Genomic DNA, 27429 nt, shown 5'->3' on the forward strand with positions numbered 1-27429 from the left:
CAGCGGGCGGCGGTCCCCGGGACAGGCGGAGCGCGTCCGAGCGGCGCGGAGGAGCCGGCGGGGCCCGCGAGCAGCACATCGGACAGCGGCCGCGGCCCCGCCCGGCCCGGCCCGGCCCGAGCGCGCCTGCGCGGGCCCGCGGGGCCGGAGGCGGGCGCGGAAGGTGCGCGCGCGCCGCCGCCCGCCCCCGCGCTGAGGTGTCGAGGCGGGGCCGGTGTGTCCCTCACGGCGGCGGCGGCGGCAGCGGCAGGAGCCGCACGGGCGGTGCCGCTGCGGGGACCCGCCCGCCCCCGCGCTGAGGTGCCGCTGTGTCCCTCACGGCGGCGGCGGCGGCAGGAGCCGCACGGGCGGTGCCGCTGCGGGGACCCGCCCGCGCCGCTCCGCCCGCGCCCCCCGGGCACAGCCCGCCGGCCGTGAGGGCTGTGCCGCGCTGCCCCCCCGCCCCGGGGCGCTATGAGCCATGAAGCCGCCCGGCAGCAGCTCCCTGCGGCAGCCTGGCTGCGGCGGCCGCCGCCGCCCCGCGCTCCTGCCGCTCCTCGGCCACCTCGTCTCGCTGCTCCTGCTCCTCCATGGCTCCTCCTGCCCCCGGGCCCGCGCGGCCGCAGCGGCCGCCGGTGGGTATGGCGGGGGCGCGGGTGCGTGTGCCTGAGGTGTCTGCGGCCCCTCGGTCGCTGTCCCCCGCGATGGACCCCGGCAACATCCATTCCCCCTCAAACCATTCCTTCCTCCCTTCCCGCTCCCAGCTTTGTGTACGTGTCTGTGTCGGCGCGTGTAACCCCGGGGCTCAGTTAACATTTCCTTGGCTTGCTTGCTTGCACAAAAGAGAGGTACGTGCGGTGCCGGTGCTGCAGTGTGTTGAGTAGGGATGCTGTGCGTGGAAAGACGCCGGTGAGGGATGCGACGCAAAAAGCTTAGGTGGGCTTTGTATGTGTCACGATGCATGTGGACGGCGATCCGATAATTTGTCTGCTTGGGGTCGGATTTTCATGTGTGCTCTGTTTATTTGCTCGTGGTTGCCTTTAGGTGGAATGCTCTGAATGCAGTCTGTCTGTGCATAATGTTATTATTGTTAGTACATTGCCGTTACATTGTAATATTGTTATGTTGTTACATCGCGTTGATTGACTATCTTGAAATTTTAATGAGGAGCAATACAGGATTTCATTTCAAAAGCTGCTGCTGAAGAGGGGTCTTGTCAAAGTTAAAAGAAGTAGAAATCAATTCCCTTTACATAATAGGAAGTTTAGCATTCAGTGCACATGGACTCTGAATTCAGTGTATGTTAACAACACGGGGAGTATTCTTAGCTTTTTGTAGATTTTTTGGTGAAAAAATTTAGCTATCCAAGATGGGCTGGGGGTAACTGCATATGCATTAGGTTGTTTTTTTTTTTCTTCTTGAAGGTTGAGAGATATTAAAATATTTATAATCTATGAGTGCATAAGAAAATGTATATGCAATTAAATAAATAATGTTCTTTCTCAAACCATTTTATGTGTGAAAAATGAATCAAATCTAGCTCAATGAGTAAGCTATCTTTTTGTTTGCTTGAGTGATTAGTAAAATGTTAGAAAACTGCAAGCAAATATGTAGCATTTTCATGGAAATAAACACATTCTGCCATGGAATTTACGGCTGGCATATCTTTCTTCCCCAGGCCTGCACTGGAATGAAACAGCAAGCGGTATAGAGGAAGTACTGGCAGAGGAAGAGAATACATTTCAACAGAGTAACAGCAGTAACAGTAAAAATAACAGCTACAGCAATGCAATCCAGAAAGAAATCACACTGCCTTCAAGACTAATCTATTACATCAACAGAGACTCTGAGACTCCTTACCATATCCTGGATACCAGGGCAAGGCACCAGCAAAAACATGACAAGGTAGGGTAAAAAAAGGCTCATCTGCAGAATTCTCAAAACAGTGACACAAACAGTGACATGGAATGTGAAACTGTTTGTTTTAATCTGTAGATATTCAAGACTTAATGGTGGTCCCTACCACAATTTTTAGGAATTAAAGGAGTACATGTAATTAAACAAGAATGTAATTTCCCTTGTGTTAACTTAATTATTTTGAATTTCAGAATGGTTCAGAAACTGAACTGTAGATAAAACAAATGAGAATTAGATGGTGTTGACTTGACTAATCAGTGTAGATTCTGGTGTCTACACTTCTGGTACACTACCATCCACAAAATGTTTCTTCCAAAATAGCTCTAGACTGCAGAAGTATCTGCATAGGGAGCTTCTTTGGAATCCTAAACTTGCAGCATGAGTTACTGAGCTTTGAGTGTGCTGTGCAGCACCTGATACATGCAGCATTAATTTCCTGCCACTGTGTGGCCAGTGAAGACCACTGTAAAGTGTCACCATTTTTTGTCAAACAGTACCTGCATTCTTCATTTTTAGTGGCAAGATCTAATATTCCATTTTGTATGGATGCACAATGTTTGGATTTTTTTTTTTCTCTGAAATTGTATAGAATTGAAAAAACTTTGGTTTTGTGGAATAACTTTGTAAAGAAATAAACCTGTCTAAAGTATATCACTTATTACCCTTTAAATTTATTTCATCCTATTTTTGTAAGTATTTATTTAAAAAATTAATTTCTTCCTACAGGTAAAAGGTAAAGTGAAGGTAAAGATGGTTTGAATATAAAGAGATTGCCGTGGTAGGGAAGAGACAGCAAAGCAAATCAGTGTGTGTGATATAACTGAAGGACTTAGCTATAATGGAGTTCCTACCTACTGCATAGAATTTCTCTTGAAATTTTAGACAGTGACTTTAATATATATGTGCTTATGGTAATATTGATTATGGGCCATTTCAGATGTGGAATTAATAAGAAGGTACTGAATAATCTTTCAAAAAGAAAGTTGAGATAGCTGCGTAGTTTTTATGTTTTAATAGGAAGAAAGGTTGCTTCTTAGCTTATTGGACATGGATACTGGTGTGTGCCTTTGGATGCATCTCAATACACCAGTATGTTATGGCTGGCACAGAAAAACTTTTTGTTTGTTGGAAACTGGAGCTACTTAAGAGAACACTACATTCAGAACTTTTACTCTTTCAAGTGAGGCCGCTCTTTTAAATACATTTAAAACACTAAGGTCTTGCTGTGTTGCTCTTGGGAAGAAAGGGGTTTCCAAGTGCTTGCAGACTTGCCTTTAGGAATAATGCTTCCTCCATGTTGCTGTATATGGGGGTTTTTTTGAAATCCATAGAGGACAATGTCCACCAATATCTACACTTACCCAGCACTGCCCACAAGAACATTGCTCTTCCTTCCTGTGCCCTACCATCTGTCTACATGTTGGAGTAAAGCTCTGCAGAAATCAGTGCTGACAGAATTGGTATTGATTTCCTTGGGCATGCTTGCTGCTGACTATTGTGTAAAGTGGATCTTCTTTCTACTCATTGTGTCCCTTTTAAGCACAGGTAATGCTAATGCTGCAGTTTTTCCCAGAGAAGGGTTCCTTAATCCTGGGCCTTCATGGAGGGTGACATTATGTTGACTTCATTCTTCTGGCATGAAATTTCTATTGTTTTATAATTATTGTTTATATTTAATTGAAGGAAAGAGTAGATTACGTCCATTGTCTTGATGGATCTTTAAATGTCTTGCTTCCAGATTGTTGTATCTGACACCTTCACCCCACCTTGCATCTTGTGCCTTTCCTTGCATGAAGTAATTTCTTTGCCCTTTCATCTACTTTACAACAGCTAAAATATTTGTTATTTTATTATTTTCTTCTGTTTAATGTTTGCTATACTCTTCTATGTAGAGCAATGATTGAGGCCTGGGGGAAGTCTGGAAGGTATAAAAGGAAAACAACCCAAACAACCCATAAATAAAACAATGCAATTGACTGTGAAAGATACCCAGGGGGTGGTTTTGACTTATGGGGAGGATTCTTTTCAGTACTGGCTTTTATTCTTCCCCAGAATTAAAAGAAATGCTATGTTGTAATAAATCCTACTTGTGATATTTTGATGTGACTTTGGTAATAAAGAGAAGTAGCCAAAATACCTTTATAGTTAGGTAAAGAAAGGCATCTGTATTTAGGGTATGGGTGTTTTTTTTATTTTAATACCATGTGAAAAAAGTTAAGGCAGCCTTATATATGGATAGAGTGTAAAATGTTGAGGAAAAAAATGTTTTTGTTCTTTTACTGTTCTTGGGACTATACATTTTAACCTGTATTTTCTTGTCAACCTTAATATGCCATTTATAGGCATATAATATGGAAACAGTCCATAACTATTGATAATATTCAGTAGACTCCTTTCTGTGGAACTTCTCTATAGTGGTCATAATAGTGTAATATGGCCAGTTTGTGGGATTAGGCCTGAATGCCTCAGAAATGCTGAGTCACTCTAAGGAGTGGGCGAGACTAAAAGAAATGGTGTGCACGTGGGAAGAAAGAGGTAAAGTTGGAGAAATATAATTATGTAAAATTATTTAAAATATTTTTTAAAAGTCATGTCCCAAAAGTAAGGGTCTGTAACATTCTTCATGAAATGTTTGTAGAAATTAAACACTAGAGAGAAAACAGTGTACCAGAGAATAAAAAAACCTATAAATAATAAGTTACCTGATTAGCACTGATTCTCTCTATTCCTGTTTGGTGAAATGTCATCATAGTGAGAAGGTGTACGTGATCAAGACCCCCTCTCATTCCTTGTTCTTGGAAAAAGCTTTTTATCACCGTTAAAGAAATGTTCACCATTGTTTTGACAAAGTGATCTATCTCCAAGGGGGACAGGGTTCTAGTAAATATTTTATTTTAGCTTTGTGCTCTTATAAAAACAGATTTTAAATACTTGATGCTCGAAATCTCTAAATTCTGTGTACCTGTTTCCTCACAGTCAAATTAAGGCTATCTGGTTTTGAGTTCTTCTGAAGTTATTTTTAGTGCAAAATGCTCAAAAATGAACATCTATTTATAAAAACACACTGAAGAAGCTCGTAGGAATCCTTAAACTTGATGAAGAGGTCTGAGTCACCTGTGTTCTGTCTTTTTAAACTTCTGCAGGTGGAGGTAGTGTTTTGAAGGTAATCTCTTTATTGAACCAGATGACTGCTTTGGTTCATTTTCATAAGCTACATACACAAGATTTTTAGGAGCTAGCAGGAAGACTGCATGGGGCACAACTTGTCACAAAAGGTTAGTAGCAAGTCCTTACAATGTCCAGCAGAAGGAAAAATCCTGGAGTGCAAGATGTTTGAACATAATAGGATTGCTGGAGAAACACATCCCAAGGCAACCTTAGCAAATTTTGAGTTGAAAATAGCTTGAACTGGATGCATATGAAGGCAGACTGTACCTGCTGGACAGTTTCTGAATCATAAGTTTTCAGGAGCTCTAAAGAAGCCATCTCTTCATGCATAGTTATAAGCTGATAGTGTAATCTTGGGGAGGAGAGAGGTGTTAGGAAAACTGTTTTGTAGATCCTAAAGAGGAAAAAATAAGGAAGAGTACTTTTGACTATGAAGATATTTCACCTTCCCCCCCCAAAAAAATGATTTATTTTTAACTGTTTTTCATGGGGTGGAACTCCAGGTGTTTCTGATCAGGTCAGCTGCTTGCCATTTACATAAAGAAAATACTGTTGCCAGGTGAATGCAGTAATCTTTGCTATGTTGCCTTACTTCAAAGGTTGTGATACAGTACTGTCTTAGTCCTCTATGTAATTTTAGTATGTGGCATATGAAAGTTGAGCAGGAAAGCATCCTTAAGATGAAGGAAAACCTCACTTTTCCATTTAAAAGGAAGCAATATTGAAGAAAAAGCAGGTATTTTTTGCCAAAGACCAAAGGTCACAATTGGTAAACTCTTAAGACATAGCATCGTGTGAATTCTTACTAAAATCCAGATGAAAATCCTGTGCACTAGTTAGTCTTCCCTTTACATGCCTGTTTTAGGCTGTGTTTTCACTTTTAATCCCTGTGTAATGAAAAGTGGTCAAAATAATGAATGAAATCCATGTGACTTAGATGTATTTTAGATTGTTGAAAAATCTTTGTTGTATTTCAGCTGGCTTTGCCTTTTTTTTTCTTCTTTCCTGATCTTTCAGTGGTGCAGCTTCAGTTTGCACTACCTGTAAGTGGAAAATTGTGTGTACTTTGTATTTTTTTCTATTCTATACTGAATTTATGTTAATGCAAATGGCTTATCTTGACTCAGTGTCTTCAGTAGATACTAATGGGAAGATTGAAATTGGTCTTCCTGTCTTTGGTTTCTGGGAGTAGGAGATTTTCCTTATGCCAACTTTGACTAGATGTAGATCTTTGTTTCTTAGCTGAAATGCGGGTCATGTTATTTCTACAACTTCTTAAATTCTTTTTTTTTTTTTTTTTTTTTAAAAATCTGGGTATTTCTGGGTCCTTTCATGATCTTCACACAATAAGTTATAGAAGGTTTAATTTCCTAAGTGTTAGTGCAACACTTGTATTTGTTATGCCTTGTTCTGAAATAGAAATGAATTAAGTTTATAGGTTTTCTAGCGTTTGTGGGAAGCTGGGTACTGCAGGAAGGTGGCCCAAGATAGGTAATGCACTACTTTATGGAGTTGTACAAAACAATTCTCAAGAGGGATATGGCCAGTGTTTCTAGAGAAGGGTATCTAAGTATTGCCATGTTGGGAGAGAATGGTGAGTTCTGGCCCCTGGGGTTTAGATGCACAACAGTAGGATTGCTTCCAGAGGCAAATCTAGGTCTTTTTTCACATGCCCACAACCCTTCTTTCAAAGAGCAGCCTTCAAGGCTTGGGGTTCAAGTGCATCGAAGTAACTCCTCTATTGTTGAAGTCCAGAGACAAATCATTAACAGGAGGTTTTCTGAAATGCTGTATGTTTTAAACATCACTTTTCAAATATTGCTGGGATATTTAGGTATTCTGTTTGAATATGAAATGCTTTTTTTCCAGGGAGTAGTGGAAAGTTGTTTTGGTGGATGTAGAATGTAACCAAATGCTAGAAGAGGAAATGGTTTCTGTATGGGGTCTGAGGATGGGCCAACAAGCTAAAAGCAGGATTATGAGCTAATACATAGTCCCATTGACTTGTGACAAAACTTAGGCTATTATTAGAGTGAAGGTCTAGAGCAAAAAACTGTTTTGATGGTGTAAAATCCATCTAAATCTGACTTACATTTCTATTTCCATAATGAGAGTGATGAAACCCCTTGCTCAGCTTCTAAACTGAGATAGAGGTAGCTTTTGACCATTATTTTAGTCAGCAGAACAGCAAAAATAGATTTCTAAAAGCAATGAGCTTGTCCTTTGGAGATTGTATCTGTATGAATATAGCAAAAGACTCATAGCTACCATCAGTCAGTTAAATAATGCTGTTACTTGTGTTTAAAGACTTGTGACAGAACTTAGTATTTTTGAAGGGATAACACATGATTGCATTGGGCATAGTTTTACTGTGAAGAAAGTAAAATGAATATAGTAGTTTATTTTTGGTGATGATAATTGTAAATTTCCTGAAAGTCTGAAAAAAGTGAATTATCGATGCCCAAATGTGATAATGAAAACAATGAAAGGATTCAAGTTGTGACAGATCAGTAGAACTGAGATTCCTGTTACTGCCATTTTTATATTGAAACATACTCTAACCTCATGACTGATTTGAAAGAAACTGGAATTCATTATACATATGGATTTTTAGCTTGGAAAAATTTTGAGAGCTACTACTTTGCAGCTAAGCGACTTTGCAACTAAGCAGCTACAGCATTCTTAGAATGTCCCTAGTATGAAGAATCTCTTATTACAATGACTACACCAGTAATTTGAGCTTCCAGAACACAGGGGAAAAAAGACTTTTTTTTCTAAAATTTGGGTATGAGGACAGGAAGAATTTGAAAGACTCAGCCCTTTCTTCAAACCATATTTTTATGGTTTACTTACATCATCAGTAAGTCTTTGCTGAAGAAAAACTTCATGTAATTTTTTATTTTTTGGCTTTGCCATTGGAATAGGCTATAGCTGTCAAAGCAGGAATCTCTGCAGAGGTTTTTAAATGATAAGCAAACATGGACAAAGGAACTTGGTCACATCTTTATGTAAATAAAGAATAGTTATGCAGGTGTGAGCATTTGCATGTGTGCAAGCCGTACAAGAAGATGATGTTTAATACTTTACCTGAGAAAATACATATTCTTCAAACTACTTGCTGGTCTACATTACATTCTTGCTTGAATTTATTTTTGTATACCAATGAGAAGAACACTGTATTTCAGATTTTACTTCAGGTATTTGTATTATACAGTAGCTGATGAGAGAATACAGTGAAATTATAAGGTGGATAACAGAATTGCAGATACTTTCGTGAAATATTTCCTCCCATCATTGTGGTACATGATGGTTGTAATGCTTAAAACACCTGGTGATAATTCACTGGTAGCTTTCTATGATAACATTGCAGGAAAATAATCAGTTTCAGGAGTAGATATTTAGTCTCGTTACCTTCAGCTGGTTTCTGGTTTACGGCTTTTGGGGGTGGTTATCTATTGTTAAATTGGCTTAAGGGAATCTCTATTTGCTGTAGCAGCAGTGTATTGCATTCACCTGAATTCAAAACAGTGCTTTAGCTAAACTGCGGGGATTTAAAATCTTTTTGTAACCAATGGTTTCAGTTGAGTTTGGTGGAGAACATGCCCTGCTGCAGGTCATCAGTGTCTGCTGCTTTGCAGCAATTGCTTTTATGTGCAGGCTGCATCTGTTAGTGACTCACACTAATAGATTGCAAGTAGTGTTTTTATACGCAGAAGTAGTTGCTTGCAGAAGCAACGATGTTGCTATATGTAATTCTACAAGAGGAAGGGGTTTTATGATATTGCAGACCAAGAATAAAAATTACTTTTAATAATTTGAAACTGCAGAAAGATAAAGAATACATGGTTCTTGGCTTAGAAACTTGAAGGGTGATACACAGGTATCATTGAACAGGCTTGATCGGGCAATAGAAAAGCTATAGCAGATCAGACTAGTCGTCCATCTAGCTGTCACTAAAATCTGTAGCTGATGCCTAGGGAGAGATTTTTCATGTCTCAGAATTATCTTAATGAAATAGTTCATGCTCTTGTAAATTTTGCAGATAGTTAACACTGAAATCTTGTTTGCGGCATATATATGAAGACACATCATTTTAGGTAAATGTTACATGTGGAAGAGATTAAAAGCAGTAGCTTTGTAGCTCTTAAGTGGAATCTTTATGGCATAAAACTAATTGCATTCCTTTTCCTGTAACAAATTTTCATGCTTTAAAAAAAAATTAATATATGTGTATTTTGAAAACATAATAAAATTTTTGTCATGAACAGGTGCTTGGAAGGCTCTTTGTGATACTTGTTCCTTGATTTCACTTAAAAAAAAAAATGGATTTGGGCTGAAAAGCCTTTTCTACTAGGCATGTATTTAACCTGACATTCACTTTACTTATTTTTTTAAATGTATATGCTAGCAGAGTCTCTCTGATCATGCCACCTGTTTGTGTTTATATTTAAACCCTCCTGCTTTGCTGATTCAGAGCAGCTGTAAACTCAGTTCTGCCAGACCAGTGTTAGCAAATTGGTGAACTGGTGATACAGCAATATCCATTTTCCAAAATATAGAACAGAGAGAAAGTTTAGTACTGGTTTGCTTCTATATGATTTTAGATATCAGCTAGGAATAATATTTTTTTAATTCATGTTTAGAGTAATTGTATTTTTTTAATGAACAAAGACAGGCTTTAGCGAAGATTGTTTAATGGCATTAAAGGTATTTAAAATTTTTTGTAAGTACATTACTTTTATTTTTAAAAAAAGAAGCTTGATGATAAAGCTCTGTGACCCTGTTGAAAGGGAAATTATAATTCTGGCAGCAAAGAATGATAAAGTAATACAGGAAATGTCACAGCTGATTTTAGTCACAATAGCAACTTTAAAAAAAATTATATTGAAGAATTTTCTGAAAGATGATGAATAACTTTGCTGAGAAAAAAGATAAAATTGGTGCTGCTTTGTGTAGTGCGAGAATGGAAGAGAAACATAAAGACCTTATCCTTTGTGGAGAAATTCCCAAAGAAGAACAGAACTGTGGGCCATAAAAACTAACCTTCATAGTATTTGAGTTATGCTGTAAACTAACTGGAACTTGATATCTTTTTTTGTGACATACCTGAAGATTAATTGTGGTGTTTTATCAAAAATAGGGATTTTTTTGTCTTTTGACAGGCTTAGTCATAATATTCCAACTTTGTAATTATTAATACTGTATCAAATTAGTGTATAATAAGTAAGCATGATTTGATTAGAACATTATCAGGAAAGATACTGTGAAATTCAGATCTAATCTTTTCAACCCTGCTGGAACAGTGTCTTTAGAAAAGGAAATTCTTGGATCATGTCTTATCTCCCAATTTTTCTAGAAAACAGATAAGTGTGTTTTAAATGTCTTTCACTACAGTTATTACAGTGTAGAGAAAAATACGGAATACAATTTGCCTGACAAGTACTGAATATCCCGACAAGTGAGACAAGCTAATGTTGATTTGTTGTATGTTGACCAGCATCAATATGCTTTATACTGGTTTAGCTACAGTGCCAAGTACAAAGCCATTAATTGTGAAGGGATTATTTTGAAGGATTTTTTCATAATGTGTAATATGAGCCTTGTCATATTTGATTTTCTTATTTGAAAGTATTACAAATGCTTTCATTATTTCAGTCTTTTAAAGGGCTAAAGTTTTCATATGCCCATGAGATTCATGAAAATAAGCATGTTTTCCATAACTTTGTTTTTCACAGTCACATTTGCTGTATATAAAACTCAGTGAATGTTTTGACAACTGTGTGTTTCTGTTTACAGGCTGTACATCTGGCCCAGGCAAGTTTCCAGATTGAGGCCTTTGGCTCTAAATTTATCCTTGACCTCACATTGAATAAGTAAGTACATGACTTGAAGTTTCTTTTGCTCCTGCTCTTATTATCTTATGGTGCAAGGTCAGGGCATGTAATATTTCAAGATCTGTTGAAAAGAGATGCTGTTATCCAAGTTTATTAATACAAAACAACTTTTAACATTTTTCATGTAAGGTATCAGTAACCCTTGCTGACACCCATAAAGTAGATATCTAGCCTTAAAATTTTATTGTTCATGGTAAAATAAATTATGATAGATGGAGAAATTCCAGTACTGGTAGTGTTTTCACAAGTGGATTTTCTTGTGCTTTTTTTTTAACTAATTGTTGAATTATCATGAGATGTTTTAGTTGCTCAAGTCAGTGTGTAGGAATATTGTAAATACTTGTATGAATGGCTCATCTTTAATGATCTGGAAGTCATGCAATTGTCACTACAGTCATGAAGTTCCTAATGAGATGGGAACTGTAATGATGTGGCTGCTCTGAAAGCTGCAGCTAGAGTCTGTTTGACTGTCTGTTTGACAATATTACATAATAGTTTGGTCTAGAAGAACTGACTTGCAATACAGGGTAGTGGTGGTTTAGTTGTTTGTGTCACACATGCTTTCATATCACTGCTGAAGGTATGGAGCTATGATTTTCTAAAAATTAGAATGACTTTTTTCTGCCATTGAAAGTTTAAGAATAAGGTAGAAGTATAAAATTCATACTAAATACTGGACAGGTAAAATATAATGCTCAAAAGTGTATTTGCCTCTTCTATAGCCCTTGAGATTGAGCGTGTTTAAAAAAAGGAGAAACAAATTTACAGAAACAATTGCATACTGATTTTAAAAAGCATTCCTCTGATCTTGAGCTTCATATGAGGTCTTTCTTTGGTCTTAAACTGTCATATAAGGGAAGTTTTGTTAGGGATAAAGATGCAAACTTATTAAATCTAATAGCTTTTAAAAGCAGCAAGTTATGGCTTTATCAAATTTGCAGAATTTCTATTAGCGTGTTTTGCTTCTTGGCTGCTGTGAAGGTGAACTGGAAACATTTTCCTTCAACCACACAATTTTGAAGTTAGATTGCTCTTCCATCTTTCAAAATGTTATGTGAAGAGTGTCTGGCAAAAGATGAATTGGTGGGAAGGCTGGGAATGTCACACAGAAGGACAAAGAAAGCTTCAAGATAACTGGGTGTTCTCTAGGCTCTGGAAAAAATATAGTGTAGTGCAAGACTGTGTGGTTTTATGAAGGTTGGACCTGTGCATAGTAATTCCAGTGGATAATCATGGCATACCTGTGAAGGGAACCAATGTTTAGTGCCCTCTAAGCTACAGGGCATTCCTCGTCTTGGTCTGCTTTCCACTGCTCCTGTCTGCAAATCCAGCGAGTAGTGAGAGTGAGCACACATTCCCAAGATGGCACTGTATGTAGGGTATTGCTGGTCACACAGACAGTGACAAAGAAAAAGCATTGCCTTTACTGGCACCACATAAACATGCTGACAGCACTTTGGTGAATAGGAAGGAAACAGGCTCATGAAGCTGATGAGAATTGAAAGTTTGCTGGTGAAAGGTACACCAGCCCTCTCCTGATTCATGGGCAGGCCAGCATTCATTGATGCAAATATTAACAAAGGCTTAAAGTTCATTCAATATTGATGCCTAGGATTGAAATCTCTTATGTGGTCACTGTCTTAGGCCTTTTCTTAGTCTTTCCAGATACAGATCTCCCTATCGTTGTTGACTGACTCTTGAATTTCCTTGCAGATCACACCTATGCAGAGTAGAGAGCAAGGTCACAAAGTAGGATGTAGGACTTAGCAGTGATCAGGTGCAGGGCTGTGCCAAACAAGCCGACTGTCTTGCAGCTTACACTAGTGACTCCTTTTTAGGCCACGTCCTCTCCATTTTCCAACACGTTCTGTCCTGATTCACCTTCTCTACCCTTGGCACATTCCCTTGAATGCTCCATAAAAATGATTGCGCATATCCACAAGTCTGGGCAAACATCCTGAGATAAGTTTGTTCCTTCCCTGGAGACAAATTATGTTGTTTACTACTTCTTATCTGTTCTAAAGTTCTGGCTGAACCTCTTCAAGACCATGCCTGAGTGTCTGCTTCTATGGCCCATTGGTCAGTGGCCTAACAGCGACAATAATGAAGACCAGAACTCTTATCTCCTGTTCATTAGGATTTGGGTTTTGTTGCATTTCTTGTCAGAGTCTCATGGTGAATGGCTATTATCCAAGTAAAATCACAAACCTATTGACATTCCCCATATCCTTGCAGTGTTACCTCTTATCCCCCTGCTGTTTGTGCTTGCTTATTTTTAACAACAAATGGTTCATAAAGTAAATATATGGATTTTTTCTAATTATGGCTGCTTTCTCAGCAATCACGAAGTGCAGAGCCTATCACTTCAAAAAGAGAGAAGCAACTTACTTGCTGTGCACCTTAGCTGAAGAAGTTCTGCTCTTGTGATATCAGGAATGTTCTTACTGCCCATATATAAGCACAGGGTGTTCAGATGCCTTACTGATATCCCCACTGTTTGCCTCTTTATATGTTAGGTTTTCTCCTAGCTTCCTTAATGGTTTTTGACTCATAAACTGGTTTTGACTCTTTATCTGGTTCTGCTCCAGAAAATTACTTCAAAAACTTGTCCTGCTTTTTCACTGGACATAATACTCTGAAACTTGTCGTAAAACTTGTAACATAAATTGTAAATTCCCATAGACAGTGATTTGAAAAAGACCCATTCTTGTATTTCAGTTATGTTTATGTGTTCAGCAAAAAGCAGTGTTTTGCTACTGTGTTGGGTTTTAGTTGGCATACTGGTACTGCTAATGTCTAGTCAGAAGCAGAGGCAGAACAATTGGGAATACCCTTGTATATTTTTGTATCAGGTGCTCTAAGGTGAGTTAATGCCACTGACACTGTACATATCCTCTGCATTTTGGTTTTGTTCCTGTGGTTTTTTTGAATGCTCTACAAGTAATTAAAACTAAAATCAATGATGGTTGTTACATACAAACAGGTTCTAGTTTTTAGTTTTCCTTACCTCTGTTGGAAAATGTGCAATTGCCTACCTTCTATGTTGCAGATGCTGTTTATATCACAGCAAATATTATAACTTGACAATTAAGTGAAGAAAACTGGATGCTCGATTTCATTAACAACTGTTGAGATTTTGTAAGAAGAGGTGACAGTCTGAAGGTTTATGGAGCATGTTACTAGAAAATTTTACTTTGTTTTCCGTCTTGCCATGATGCAATGGCACAAACAGCTTCAAAGAAATATGAGCCCCTCCAGCGTTTGAATCCAGTGTGCAGAGACAATTCATATGTAAGCTTTGTGTGGAGCTTGAATGGGTATCCAACTTTGAAGTTGCACATGGTCTAAACCAGATTAAATATAATTTGTTATTCTAAAGGTGATTTTTAAAGGTAGCTTTTTTTGACAAGAAAACTCAGGGAGAAGGAACTCAGTTTTGAATTTCTTAGCAAGGAATTCAGTTTCCTTACTCTGAAATTTTGGAACATCTTGCCCCTTGCTACACTCAAATGTTTGACCAGTTGCAGGCTCTCAGTGTGATGCCAGTTATGATGATGCATAATAATTGCAGGCATGTTGATTGTGGAAATAACTTCATGCAAAAAGTAATAGTTTTTATAATCTGTAATGGATTAAATAATGTTTTTAGTTAATACTCTTAGTACAAAAATAGAAGATTGTAGGGCAGTAGTGGGGTAATAATCCCATTTGAAAAGTTAGACTTAAAATTCAGCTATGATTGTGTCCCCAAACTCAGTAAATTTCTTATGCAATGAGTAACATGTTGCATTGCCATAAAACACAATTTTATATAAAAAGCTTTTAAAAATGTTCTCTTATTTCAGTAAGTTCACTTTTGTCCTCAAACAACAGTGTTGTAACATTGTATTTGGGTAATCAATTATCCTAGTATATCTGAGCAGTTTCTTATTTTATATTGATGCATTACTTACACAAACAGATGTTTTGAAGGTGCTAGAAAATTAGTTTTTAATGATCTCATTTCCAGCAATACGTGAAAGGCTTTTAATTTGTTGTTGTTCTGCTGAAAGAAGAGTTTTTACAGGTAGCTCTTAATGCCCTGTTTAAAGGTAGCAGGCGTTATGTTCTGGTGTAGTACTAAAACACATTGAAGAGCAGCGCTACCAAAAACAGTGAATTAAAAATGTCTGCTTGTTGCTTTTTTAGTGAGGAGGGAAGTCAGCTGTATTTTCTGGCATTTTGCAGCCATGGTCTAGTACCAGCCTCTAAATAAAGAGGTCTCCACCAGCATAGGGGGCTGAGACTATTCTGGAACCTTCACCAACTGGAACCGTGGTGGCTGAGACACATCCAAGAATAGGAAATTAGTTAACTGATATGGACAGAAACAGAAGGTAAAACCCAAAGACAAAAATTTCTCTCTCTTCCTACTGATAACTTGCCTCAAAATGTAGGACTCTTGGGGAAGGGGAGGAAAACAAAAAATCATCAAAATATTTTTTAGCTTTTCCTTCTTTTCTCTGTAGAAGTCCATTTTTCCAGGAAACTCTGTTTCCAGGAAAATGGATTTCTTTTCAATGAAGATATCATGGAAAAAATATTTGGCATCTCTGACATGAACTGAAAAAACCCAACACCACTGCATTTGACCATAACATGACTTAACAATTTGAGACATTAAAATATGATGACTATGTTGGAAAGTCAGTTTCTTTTTTGAAGTGCAGTCAACATAATAGCAAATTTTGTCTAATAGTTTAAACTTTATAATTGATGTTTTTTCTTTGCAGTGTTTTTCTGTACTTGAGAATGGTCCCAGAGGAAGTTACAATGTTAACCTAATTTAAAAAACAATAGGGCAGTAAGTGAACTATTTGAGAAACTACTTGATTCTTGGGGTTTTTTTGTAATTATTTTTTAATGAAAATGAGAAAGTTAGTCACAGTTTTTCAGAAGGAAACTTTGAGTATTTATGACATTTTCTTAAAGAAACACTTAAACTTTTAGGGTATTAAATGGCTCCTATAAGAGACATAAGCTAAAGTAAATGTGATAATAATACTGTGAAAAGTTAAACTCTAGTTGGCTTTAAAGATTTTGTTACAGATGAAATGCAAGGAGCTCAGCGTTAGGATTTTTTAGCAATGTGTGTGCCCTCCTGTAAATGCAGTCTTGAACTTCTCAGCTGTAGATAATGAGCTTTACTCCCAGAGCTGGAGGCAACCTATTAAAAATTATCATTTGTTTCAGTGGGCATTTAATGTGCAAAGTCTTAGAGGCAGATGTGAAAACCCCTCATCACCCTCAGTAAAAAGGTGCTTCCTTATATCCAAATCTTGTATCCATTTTTCAGTTTAAAGCAATTCCCCCTTGTCCTATTGTCACATGTCCTTATATAAAGTACCACTTGACAAACCACTTGCTTGAGCAGTGAAAACTTCATTCTGTGCAGTCCTGTTCCCAGATTTAGTTGTGTGGATCTCTCATCCATCTGAACAGTTTTTTAAATACCTGTCAGCTGAGATGCAACCACAGCCATTGGTTTGGTGGATTGTTAGGGTCAACAAGACTTGGGAAAAACAAAGAGACATCTGTAGTGATATGACAATGCTGTAAAATTCTATGTGTCAGGATGAAGATGTTGCCTTCTCCCTCCCATGTAACAATTTCTGGTATCAAATGCAGAAGGAAGTTTGAAAGGAGGTGCTTCTCACAAAAATAGTTAAAAGGTAAATTTTGTTACAGGTTGCTGTACATGTTAAACTGTTTACAGGAACTAAAGAATTGGAAGAACTTACAGAAAATAAATCTACTGAGAGCCATTGTAAAGAATTACACTAACTCTGGTTTATGAAATCCTAGTGTCAACAGATCACTGGGTGCTGAGAAACTCCCTGGAAGATTGCTGCATGTGTAGAAATGTTTATTGTCAGACAAGGTACCAAGCAGCTGTCTGACTCGATGTATCCTTTCATAGGTTATGTTCTTATTCCCACATGTAACCACTGTGCCCTGACAATGGTGAGGAACTGTTTTCTTTCCACTTTAGTAGGTGTTTCAGTTGATTTCTGATACAATCCAGATTTGTCAATAGTGAGATCTTTGTTGAAGTGAATTACTGGCATCTCAGACTGCTTTGTAGGCAGGCTGAAATCTTTGCATTTGGAGCTAATATAAAGCCTATGTATGCCTGGCATGTGATTACGTTCATCAAACAAGTCCCTAGGAGCCTCTGTAACTGAATTTAACTTGATTCAGTGACTGAGCTAAAGTTGCACAGTATAGTTGAACATGGAAGCATGGATTAAAGGAACCGAAATAAACTTTGAGTTTGCTGAAATGTACCTCTGGCTCTGCTGTAAGTTGTTAATCTGATTTGAAGGTGCTCAAGTCAGCTGTCTATAAGTATAACTAATCTTATTCCAGTCTTTTTTTGGTATTAGAAATAAAATAATAGTGGAAAAAACCCTACATCTGGTTGGATTTTTGCTTCATGGAAAGAGTTGTTTTAAATAGGAGTGTTAGGATTAGACACAAAGTATCAGAACGTCTAGTACATTTAGTCAGATCCATAAGAGGAGAAGAAACAAGTTTCTCTTGTATCTAAAAAACCTTCCTTTAAATGAAAGAAACTCTAGCAAATACAGTTACCATTGGATGAGACCATTCTGGCAAAGACAGGTGGCAGCCCTCAATCTTACACTACAGGTTAATAAAATTCTTACTGATAAGTTTTCCGAGCTGGTGAGGAAAGAAAAGGGATCGATTGAAAGGCAATATTGAGTAAGTTTGAGCAGTTGTTTAAATGAAATATTTGTTGTTGATTGTTCTTCTAGGAAACTTCTGTCATGGCAAATTGCACTGAAGTGTTTTCCATGACATAGAACTCATGTTCTTTAATATTGTCTAGCTGTCTGTGTTCGTATCCTTGTGCATAGCACTTTTTAAAGTGATACCGTCTTCAGCATGATGGTAAACAAAAATATGGTGGAAAATGACCAATGTACTGTTAATATTCTGAAGAATTCTTCAAATGGCTGCCTTCAGAATGCTTGCTGAAGTAGCCAATAAAATACAGCATATTCCATTCCCAGAGAGAGAGGTTCAGGACATAGCTAGAGAAAGGATCATGAATTTGTTTCCTGAAGTATCTTGAACTGACTTGGGGTTTCTTGCCCTGTGAGAGACAGACTGATACAGAAAAAAATAAGCAGCATTTTCTGCACCATTCTATATGGGTGAACCATTCTATTCATGCTCTCCTGTCAGTCTTTTTTGGAGACATATTCCCCATATGAGGATCACTTAAGTAATTTCAGTTTGTAAATTTGTGGTTAGGTCATCTTTTTTTCCTACCTCAAAGAAAAATGAAGCAAAACCAAGAAACAATAGCAGGACCATGCAAGAAGTGGTTTTTAAGTAAGTGTGTTGTTTACTTTTACAGAATCATTATGCCATTAATAGCAGAAGTGAGTGAGGACTTCCTTTGATTCCACAGTTATGAAAAAGTTAACCTATACATTTGCATCATCAATTATTTCTGCTAATTACTTGTAAACACAATTTCTTGATCCACAGTATCTTGTTGTGATTTTTTTTAAGCTCCTTCAAGACAATATAAGAAGAAGTAGTAAAGCCTTGCTCTGTTTTAAAAAATAATGACTATTAGCAGTATATTTATTCCTTGGAGACACTCCTGCCAGAGCAGCTTTGAAGACAGCAGCCAAGTAGAGACTAAGGTAAATGTATGCTAGAAATTTAAGAAATTCCTTTAAGAACAGTGAGTTCAACAAAACTTGTGAATATAATTGAAACTGCTAATATAAACAAGGCTGTAGATGGGCATTGCATTAGATGACAGTGCCTTGTTCATCTTAAAAAAATACTGCATCAAGGTCTCTTTGTTTTTCCCATCTTTATGTGCTACTAAACTATATCTGTCAAATGGACAAAAACATCTGATGGGTGTTCTGTTAAATAATTAAACAAAACTAGGTTGCTCAGACACTGGTACTGAGCTTGAAACATTTCAGAATAGTTAATAAATTATTGTCTGGTTAGTATGAAGATAATTTAAGAAGTAAGCAAGAAAGGTAATTCTTGCTGTACTCTAATTTTCTGCAGTCTGTCTATCAGGTTGCTGGAAGCTAATTTGCTTACTTGTATGTGAGATATCTTTTAGTTGTTTCGTAGCCTTTTCCTACCCAAATCAATTCTCTTCATCAGGATAGTTAGATGACAGCTGAGGTAAGCCACTTTTTACTCTGCAGCTCTCCTGCTAATGAAAACATCAGCAGTGAAGTACGTGCCAGGGAAGTGGTGTGAGTTCTTCAGAAAGCATCTGCTCCTTGCTTTAACAGCTGGCCTATCCCTTCAAAGGCAGCAGCTACAGGGAATGGCATATCCCTTTGCTGCTTATTTTGCATTTATCAGTGTAACTCAGATGGAAGAGCCAAGGAGCAAGACAGCTTAATAAGAACAGTTATCCAAGATAAACAAAACAAGGTGGAAGGAGCTGTAGAAAAGGACACAGCAGACAAATTATTTTGTCGTGAGTTCATTCAATATGTTGCAACTTGATGTGTTCATTGTAAGGGATCATACCATTGTGTCACTACCAAAATAGACTTTTGTCTGATGTGATCATGACTGACATTTGTTTCAGTTAAAGCTTGCACTGTTTCTGGTGCTTGTCATGTTGAAAATCAAATTTGCTTTGCTGGGTGCATTTCTGCCCTAAGCAAAATGGATCAAAGGTGGCAAAACACAGTCCATTGTACGTGAGATGCAGATGTATTTTCTAAAACTCAGGTCTGTCTTTCAGAGGTAAATCTAGGCATTCTGTAAGTGAAAATGAAGGAAGAAGAGTTATTTTTTGCTCTGGAGACCCCTACTTTATGCATGAGTTCTGTGCCTCATTCCTCAGGCAGTTGCACTTCTACATGAGCTCTTAATAAGTGTATTCTAGGCCTTTCTTTTTGATGCCACTTATATAAAGAACCCCATCACACCTCCTGGTGAAATTACAGTGCTCTTCTGTGTATGTCTTTTGTGTAGGAAAAAATGTTTGAAAGATACTTTAGTTAAGCTTTTTTTTTTTTTCCTTTAGTACTTTCTTGTGTCTTTTGTCACATTTGTCAGCATTAATAACAGGTAAAAGTTTCGTTGGGGAAATTTGCAGTAGAAGTTTTATGTATAGTTTTACATCTGTTGTTATTCCTGGAGTTTCAGCAAAATGTAGAACAAACTTCCTTACACTTCCTGTCTTTCACAATGATTGCAAGCAGGGTATGCTTTTGGATGTTTTGCTAGTGTAGGCAGATGCTTAAAATAAGAAAAAGTGATATAAGGTACCTGACACAAATCAGGTACTTGCCAAGGTAGAGGCATACAGTTTAAGGAGCAGCTGACTGTTTTGGTGGGGTTTTTTTTTTCAATGGAGTGTTCAAAATTCTTGCTGTCCTGAGGGAAGTGTTAAGAGAAACATGCCCTTGCATGGCCTTGATGGTTCTATGTGGCAAGCTTGAAAACATAATAATGATCAGAAACTGGTGATAAACATTCCAGCCTCACATGAAAAACAATTTCATGAAATTCAAAAGTCTTATAAACGATTTTCTACTCCAACTTCTAGGTGGTGGATACTGTGTTACATTTGCTGAAAGGGTGCTTCACAAATTAAAGTTGCATTTTGTTTATAGCATGACATTTGGGAAGTATATCACCAACAGCAGGCCTTAATTTTCTTTGGAGGAGATTCCTTCAGCAAGGAGAATTTTACTGATGTGCCTTGTGTCCTGCAGATCCCAAAGGTCCATCTTGGAGCTGGCTGGTACCAGCTCTGTTGGATGTGGGGGAAGCACCTAATAGTTTCTCAGAGAGCCATTCCTATAGCCCCCCCGCCACTACCAAAACCTTGCCACACTGACCCCATACATGTTGGAAAGTCAGTGATGAGAGAAGTGTAGAGTCTACTGGAAAGCTGTCTGCATCCCTGCTTTGTACTTCTAATATTTCTGTATATACATATAGGAGTTTTCCATCATAAGTATTCCATATTAGATATCCTGTGTGACACAGTATTTGGACACTACCCAAACTGAGGATTCCTTAGCAGTTGGAAGTAATGAGAAGCTAAAGAATGGAAAAGGTTGGCAGATGAGGGAACCAACTGGGTTACAATAGAAGCTCAACCAAAATCCAAGAATACTACACTCTGGGAAGATTCACTATTTATACAGCATTTGTATTTTCTGCAGAAAGTTTATAGCTTACTATGACACAAATAGAGAAAATTAAAATTATTTCATGCCAGTGAATTTATTTTTAAATCTGCACTTCAAAAAATATATTTTTAATAATGCCTTCACAGTGATGTTTAAGGCAAATTATTAGACTTCAGCAATTATTCAGGGCTATTAGCATTGGTTTTGCAGGCCCAGAGTGCCTTGTGTCGGTTTCATGAGAGAGGACTTCTAAGAGAACCACTGGTAACTGACTTCTGCAGGATGCTGTCTAATGAGAGCAGTGCCTGATAAATATGGCATGAAGAATTGATTTGTTGAGCCAGGAGTCCCAGAGTTAGTGTTATCAGGATTGCTAATAGCCTAATCTTAGTTTGAAATACCCATTATCAAAGGTTGTTTTTAGTCACAAATTCCCATCAGAATTATTTTGCCACACCAGACTTCCATAAAGATGGTTTTTGTTTGTAGCCATGGTATTTTTGTTTTGATATATGTGCCGGTATCAGAACCTTTAATGATTTTTAAAATTTTTCTTTTTTTTTTTTTAGTTGGAAGTGTACATTAGAGGTTTCAAAATGCTGGGAATTCTGGATGACATTAAGTAAAATGCTTATCTTGCATGTTTGGTGGGGCAGGTTAACATCTTTAATTGCTTTGCTCTCCCTGGGCATTTTGCTGGAACCCTGATTGTAACAGGGTGAGATGTGAATGGGGCACTGAGGTTATTGCAGGATGTGTACAGGCTGGCTAAGCTTAGTTAAAAAAAAAAAAGAACTATAAATTACACATTATGGAAAATTTTTATGATGCTTCAGAAATTTTCTTGCCAGAATTAGGAAGAAAATAAGAATGAGAAAGGTATCTGAAATAAAAAGTGTAAGTAAGAAAAAGGGGAGTATGGAATGTGTTTTGGGTTCTGCATTGTGTGTTTTCTTTTAAGGCACATTACTGCTTTTGGAAAAAAACCTGACTATTTGCACTTTGTGAAAGTGATTATACACTTTTGTCTTCATAACAGTGGTGTATTTATTTGTTCAGCCTAACATACACTCTATTTACACTTTTAGATAAAATGTAAGACCTATTTGAAAATGGTGATGAACTAAAATACATTTACTGTCAGCAAGGAAAGTTTTAAAGCCAAGGGGCATCTTTTTTTTTTGCATATTTAGAAGGCTGGTAATCTAATTGTAAAACTAAAATACAGGGGATTGCAGAATGGAATTCCTCCTTCTGTACTGCACTCTGACTTCCAGTGTACCATCAAACAATTTACTGAACACAAACGGCTTGTTTTGGTTTTTTTTATACTAATGTGCAAGGAAAATAAAAATAATTTGAAAATGCTAACAAAACCCTCCAAACTTATCCATAGCAATAGAAAGAGTACTCAGATTTTTCTCATCTTTATTTATCCTTTCTTTGACAGTGACTTATTATCTTCCAATTATGTGGAGATTCACTATGAAGATGGAAGCCCAAAATTTTCTAAGGTATTGTGTTCTTAAATTGTCTTCTGGACGGAAAAATGCCAATAAAATGTTTAAAAAAAAAAGTTTTGTAAAACTTAAAAACTTTGGACATGTTTTTCCACATATAGAAGGTAACTGTGATCTCATCTTGTACGGATATCTCAGTAATACAAGAGGAATTGTACAAAAAAGGAAAGCTGTGTTTTGGGGTGAGGAGTAGGCATTTGTAGGTGGTAGTAGTGAAGATTATCCATTACTGCCAGGGTAATTACATCATGTGAAATATAGGAAAGTGGAGGGGTTGAAGTCACTGTCAGATTAGTCTTCATTAATTATTTATATGTCCTCAGCACAAAGTGCAAGGAGAAAGAATAATGGTAATGTAAGACATTTAAACAAACCCAGAAGTCTTGCAGTGACTTTTGTTTGCAAGAATTATACAGTCATGAAATAGAAAAAGAAAGATTTAACTGAAAATTTGACCTCTGGAGTTACCACAAAATCAGCATATTGTTAGACATCCAATTAATTTTGTTTGTTAGACTAGTTCCCAAATTGAATTCAGTGCCATAGGCTATTGATCCAAAGCCAGATTAAAGTTCTGCAAGGTAGTTCAGCTCTAAGGGAGCCAGATCAGTCTTTTCATTTGTTTGTAGTAACAAAATGAGAACTGGAAGGTTCCTAGGAAGGTTATAAACTACATTTGCAATGGTTTTTTTTTTTGTATTTGGTAGAAATGCCAAGTATTTCTTGCAAACTTATTATGTGTGGATTATGTCTGTATTTAGAGTGGAGGCAAGCAAGCATTCTGGTTGTATTCATGTCTTCAGAAGGTCTGGACTGTTGTTTGCCCAAGTATTAGATGTCTGGTTTATTATTTTGCCCTTTCTGTAGAGAGACTCAAAATAAGATATGGCAGATTAGGGCAGAATGAAACAATCCCATTGCAATGTAGCTACTGAAATATACTGTTTTGTTTTCTTCTGCTGAAGAAGAAAAATAGTTTTGTGTTACATACAAAGGAAGTTGTTCCATTAAGACACAATATTCTGCAGAATAGGCAAAAATGCTAAATGATGCAAGAAAACAATTCCCTCTGGCATTTAGACAAGCTCATGCAATTGTCAGCTGCAGCACTAGCATTGAGCACTGCGGTTGCTGAATCATGAATCTGACTGGAAAATTATATTAGAACTTCAGATTCAGCAAATAGGGTACCTTTGCATGCTGCAGTAACTTGATCCAAACTTCCTAGGGGATGTTTTCTGAATTGCTTTATTTAGAAGCACTAATAGAGCTCCTGAGGTCATGTTAATCTGTAAAAGGCTTCATTATAGATAATAAAAAGACCCCAAAACCCCACACAATTTGTGTAGGAGGTCAAATAAGGACTGTGTCCTGTCTTTTGAAGTGTCTTGTAGTACTTTTTAGGCCTAAGTAAAAGGTTGTTTTGTTTCCTGATATGGATCTAAAGAAGTGAGATCTCAATGAGAAGTACTGTATTTTCTAGAAAGAGGTACTTAATTACAAAAATGACTGAAGAACAAACAACAATTTCTTTACTCAGATGATCATCTTTAAAGAAAAAAAATCTCGAAAAACTTTGTGTGAGAAACATAATCAAATTCAGCTGTTAAAAAGCATGTTTTATGCATTCTTACTGATGGAAGGGTAAACACAATGATTACTTTCTGCGAAGTACTTTGATTTAATTATACACAATAACATGTAAGGAATTTAAATCAGAATCTGAATAACTCATTAAGTAAGATGCAAAATGGAAATAATACTGTCATAGACAAAGTGTTTGCATTCTTGTACCTTCTCAAGTTAAAATAATTGCGTAAAGAATGGGTTTAATATGCATGTTGGAGTTTGGATGACATGACACAAGAATTAAAAAATATTTTTATGATGAATAGCAGGTTTTTCAAACAATGGCTGAGAGACAACCACACTTCAGGATTTTTAATAAAAAATTTTGAGGATACTTTTTATTTTTAGTTTACCTAAGCTTATTGCTGATACACAGTAAAGACATGTACATAATGAGGTAAATGTGTATTGTAACTGTTAGATTTTTTTTTTTTGGCACTGATTTTAAGCAACAGACACTAAATCAAGATAATTTTGTGTGTGTGATTGTTTTTAAAAATTATTAGGGGGGAGAACATTGTTACTACCATGGAAATATCAGAGGTATGAAGGATTCCAAAGTTGCTCTTTCAACTTGTAATGGACTTCAGTAAGTGCATGTTCTCATTTTTTAAACAAGGCTATAATTAATTATTATTCTTATAGCTTAATATGGGAGGAACTGAAACACTACAGGCTCAAAAATTTTTTGATGTGTTGAACTTTTTATTAGTATCATTGGAATGAGTGTTTTGATGCTGTCTCATGAAACTTTTGAATACAGTAACTGCAGGTAAATATTTCCCCAGATGACTTACTATGGTAAAGGATAAACTGGAATTATATTTCAGTAGTTTGCATGCTCAGTATTCATGTAGGATTCTGTCATAGAAAAATGGATCTTTTTGTTAGATTGTACAAGGAAAAAATGCAAGAAATTAGCATTACTGCTAAGTGCAACTCAGCTGTTGATTGTATTTTGCATGCTCAGGGGTGTCATAGGACTTCCTTTTTCCAAGGTCAAATCTTTATCCCTTTTGGTACTTTATCACTGTATTGCCATTACATTTAGTGTTAGTCCATTAAAATGTGCCAGGTATCTTAAAAATCCCCCAATCTCGGCTTTAGCTACATGTGGTAGTAATGAATATATATTTAATACTGGTCAGTTTTTCAGCCCTAAGTTTGGTTTTGTCATATCAAAATTCATATCCTGGAGTCAAACCGATTGCTTTGTAATCCTAAATATCACTTTTTATTCTCCGTGTTCTAGTGGCATGTTTGAAGATAGTAGTTATTTGTACTTGATAGAACCGATGGATCTGACCCACACTGCAGTAAGTTTCTTTTTGTCTAATTTATTTGATTCAGGAGAGTGCTCAAGAAATAGCAAATCAAAGTATTAGAATAAATCAATGGGTGATATGTCTCATGCACTCATATGAAAATGAACAGTATTTTAAAACACTTGATTTGAATTTGTTTAAGGTGGCAGATATATAGTCTTATCTATGACTTTTCTCTGCTTTTCTTTAATCTTTTTTCCTGCTTGCTGTTGGTCATTTAGGTGCTGGTTACAGAGAAATAAAACTGTTTCCCATAGCACATGGTTATGGACTATCAAAAAGTGTTCATCAATTTGCTCTAGTACTTGAACTAAAGTGTTTATAAATTCATTGAAATGATCTCTGGAACTCATTTATTCATTCCTCTCTAAATAGTTGCATCAGATTGCTCTTGGCCTGCCATGATTACACAAAAAAAGCACAGTTAAGTAGATAATTACATCTAGGCATCTTAAATTTTGTATGTCTTAAGTCAGTGATCATTGTGTAGCTTAAATGATTATGATCCAGCATATTCAAAGATAAGATTATGCTGGGTCAACATATAGGACTGCTTTTATGCAAGTATTTTGCTATTATTATTTTTGTTTGTCATGTGTACAACAGTTTCTAAAACTTTAGCTGTTAATACAGCTGACATAATTTCACAGACAATAGTAAAACCAGGTATATTTCTAACTTCTGAATGATTCAAGTATTTGAGTGATTTTCAGTGAAATGGTTTTGCAACGTTGAGACAGAGAATTCTTAAGGTTTTTATCCTGCTTGGTCTGTAGGATATATTGCAGATGCTGTGCCACAGTTCTCAAGCTTGTCTCGCTCTAGTGTGTATATGTCGAGTATGTGACAAATAACTAAAGCTGCAGAACTGACATGTTTCAGTGACTGGAAAGCTGAAATTATAGTCTGATTAAAGGTCTGCAAAATCATTGGCTAATACTATCAAAAAACTGGATCAACATTCAGAGGACTCAGTATCATTTGGACAGTCAATTATTGGGCTATAAATGAAACTTAAGAGACGTGGGAAAATATTACTTGTAAAAGAATCAGTCTCCCCAGGAACAGCAGTACATGCTGTGTGTCTGTGATGTAGCACATGTTCATAAATGTTGCAATTCTAAAAACTGACAACACAGACGCAGTAAATTCATGGAGATTGTTTATATGAGGAAGAAGAAAATTTGACTAAACTTACTTTGTTGCTTGGGTGAACAAAGGAAACCGGGCTATTTCTCTGAGGGGTATTTCAGTAAAAATTGTGAGTGGACCAAAAATTTTGGTTACAAAACTGAGATACCATTTCCCAACTCAAGGTTTCAAGTTGAACTCTAAATAAGAAAACAGATGAGATGCATAATTTTCTCAAAACTACTGAAAATAGTACAGTTACAGAGAGCTTTCAGAGGCTCATTTCTAAATTGTAGTATGTGAGATAAATATCTTGAACACAGCCTTCAGCATGTACTTTATTCAGCTTGATTAATCTTAACTACAGTAGATATTATATAAAACGCCCTCTCCTTCCCCCCAAAATCTAACAAATATATGCAGTATTGTCCTTCAGTGTGCTCTGTATTTCTTAGGGAAGTTACAGAACAGTAGCAACCTACCCTTTGAGAAGAATCACTTGTTTTGGCAGGCTCTGCAGAGGAGGTATTACGGAAGAAAGGAGTTGTTTTCTAGAGTAGATACTCAAATGTGATGATTTGGGATGTCAGACTTCTAAAGGAAATACACATTAAAATTCTTGTCCCTTTAAACTGTGGAATACACCACTAAAACAGGT

General features: G+C 37.0%; 1 protein-coding gene across 13 annotated transcripts in view; it reads left to right on the forward strand.

Annotated features, from left to right (window-relative positions):
* The first annotated feature begins 205 nt into the window (after nt 1–205).
* Nucleotides 206–27429, forward strand: part of ADAM23 (ADAM metallopeptidase domain 23) — a 78990-nt gene continuing 51766 nt past the window's right edge. For all 13 annotated transcript variants that reach the window (XM_058839908.1, XM_058839912.1, XM_058839906.1 and 10 more), the window contains exons 1-6: nt 206–614; nt 1658–1884; nt 10861–10937; nt 22617–22680; nt 24822–24904; nt 25568–25631. In XM_058839908.1, the coding sequence (XP_058695891.1) occupies nt 461–614; nt 1658–1884; nt 10861–10937; nt 22617–22680; nt 24822–24904; nt 25568–25631 (669 nt within the window). In that variant the 5' untranslated portion in view covers nt 206–460. The remainder of the gene's footprint in view (nt 615–1657; nt 1885–10860; nt 10938–22616; nt 22681–24821; nt 24905–25567; nt 25632–27429) is intronic.

The sequence above is a fragment of the Poecile atricapillus genome, chromosome 5 (genome assembly GCF_030490865.1).
Source record: "Poecile atricapillus isolate bPoeAtr1 chromosome 5, bPoeAtr1.hap1, whole genome shotgun sequence".
In the NCBI taxonomy this organism is placed as follows: domain Eukaryota; kingdom Metazoa; phylum Chordata; class Aves; order Passeriformes; family Paridae; genus Poecile; species Poecile atricapillus.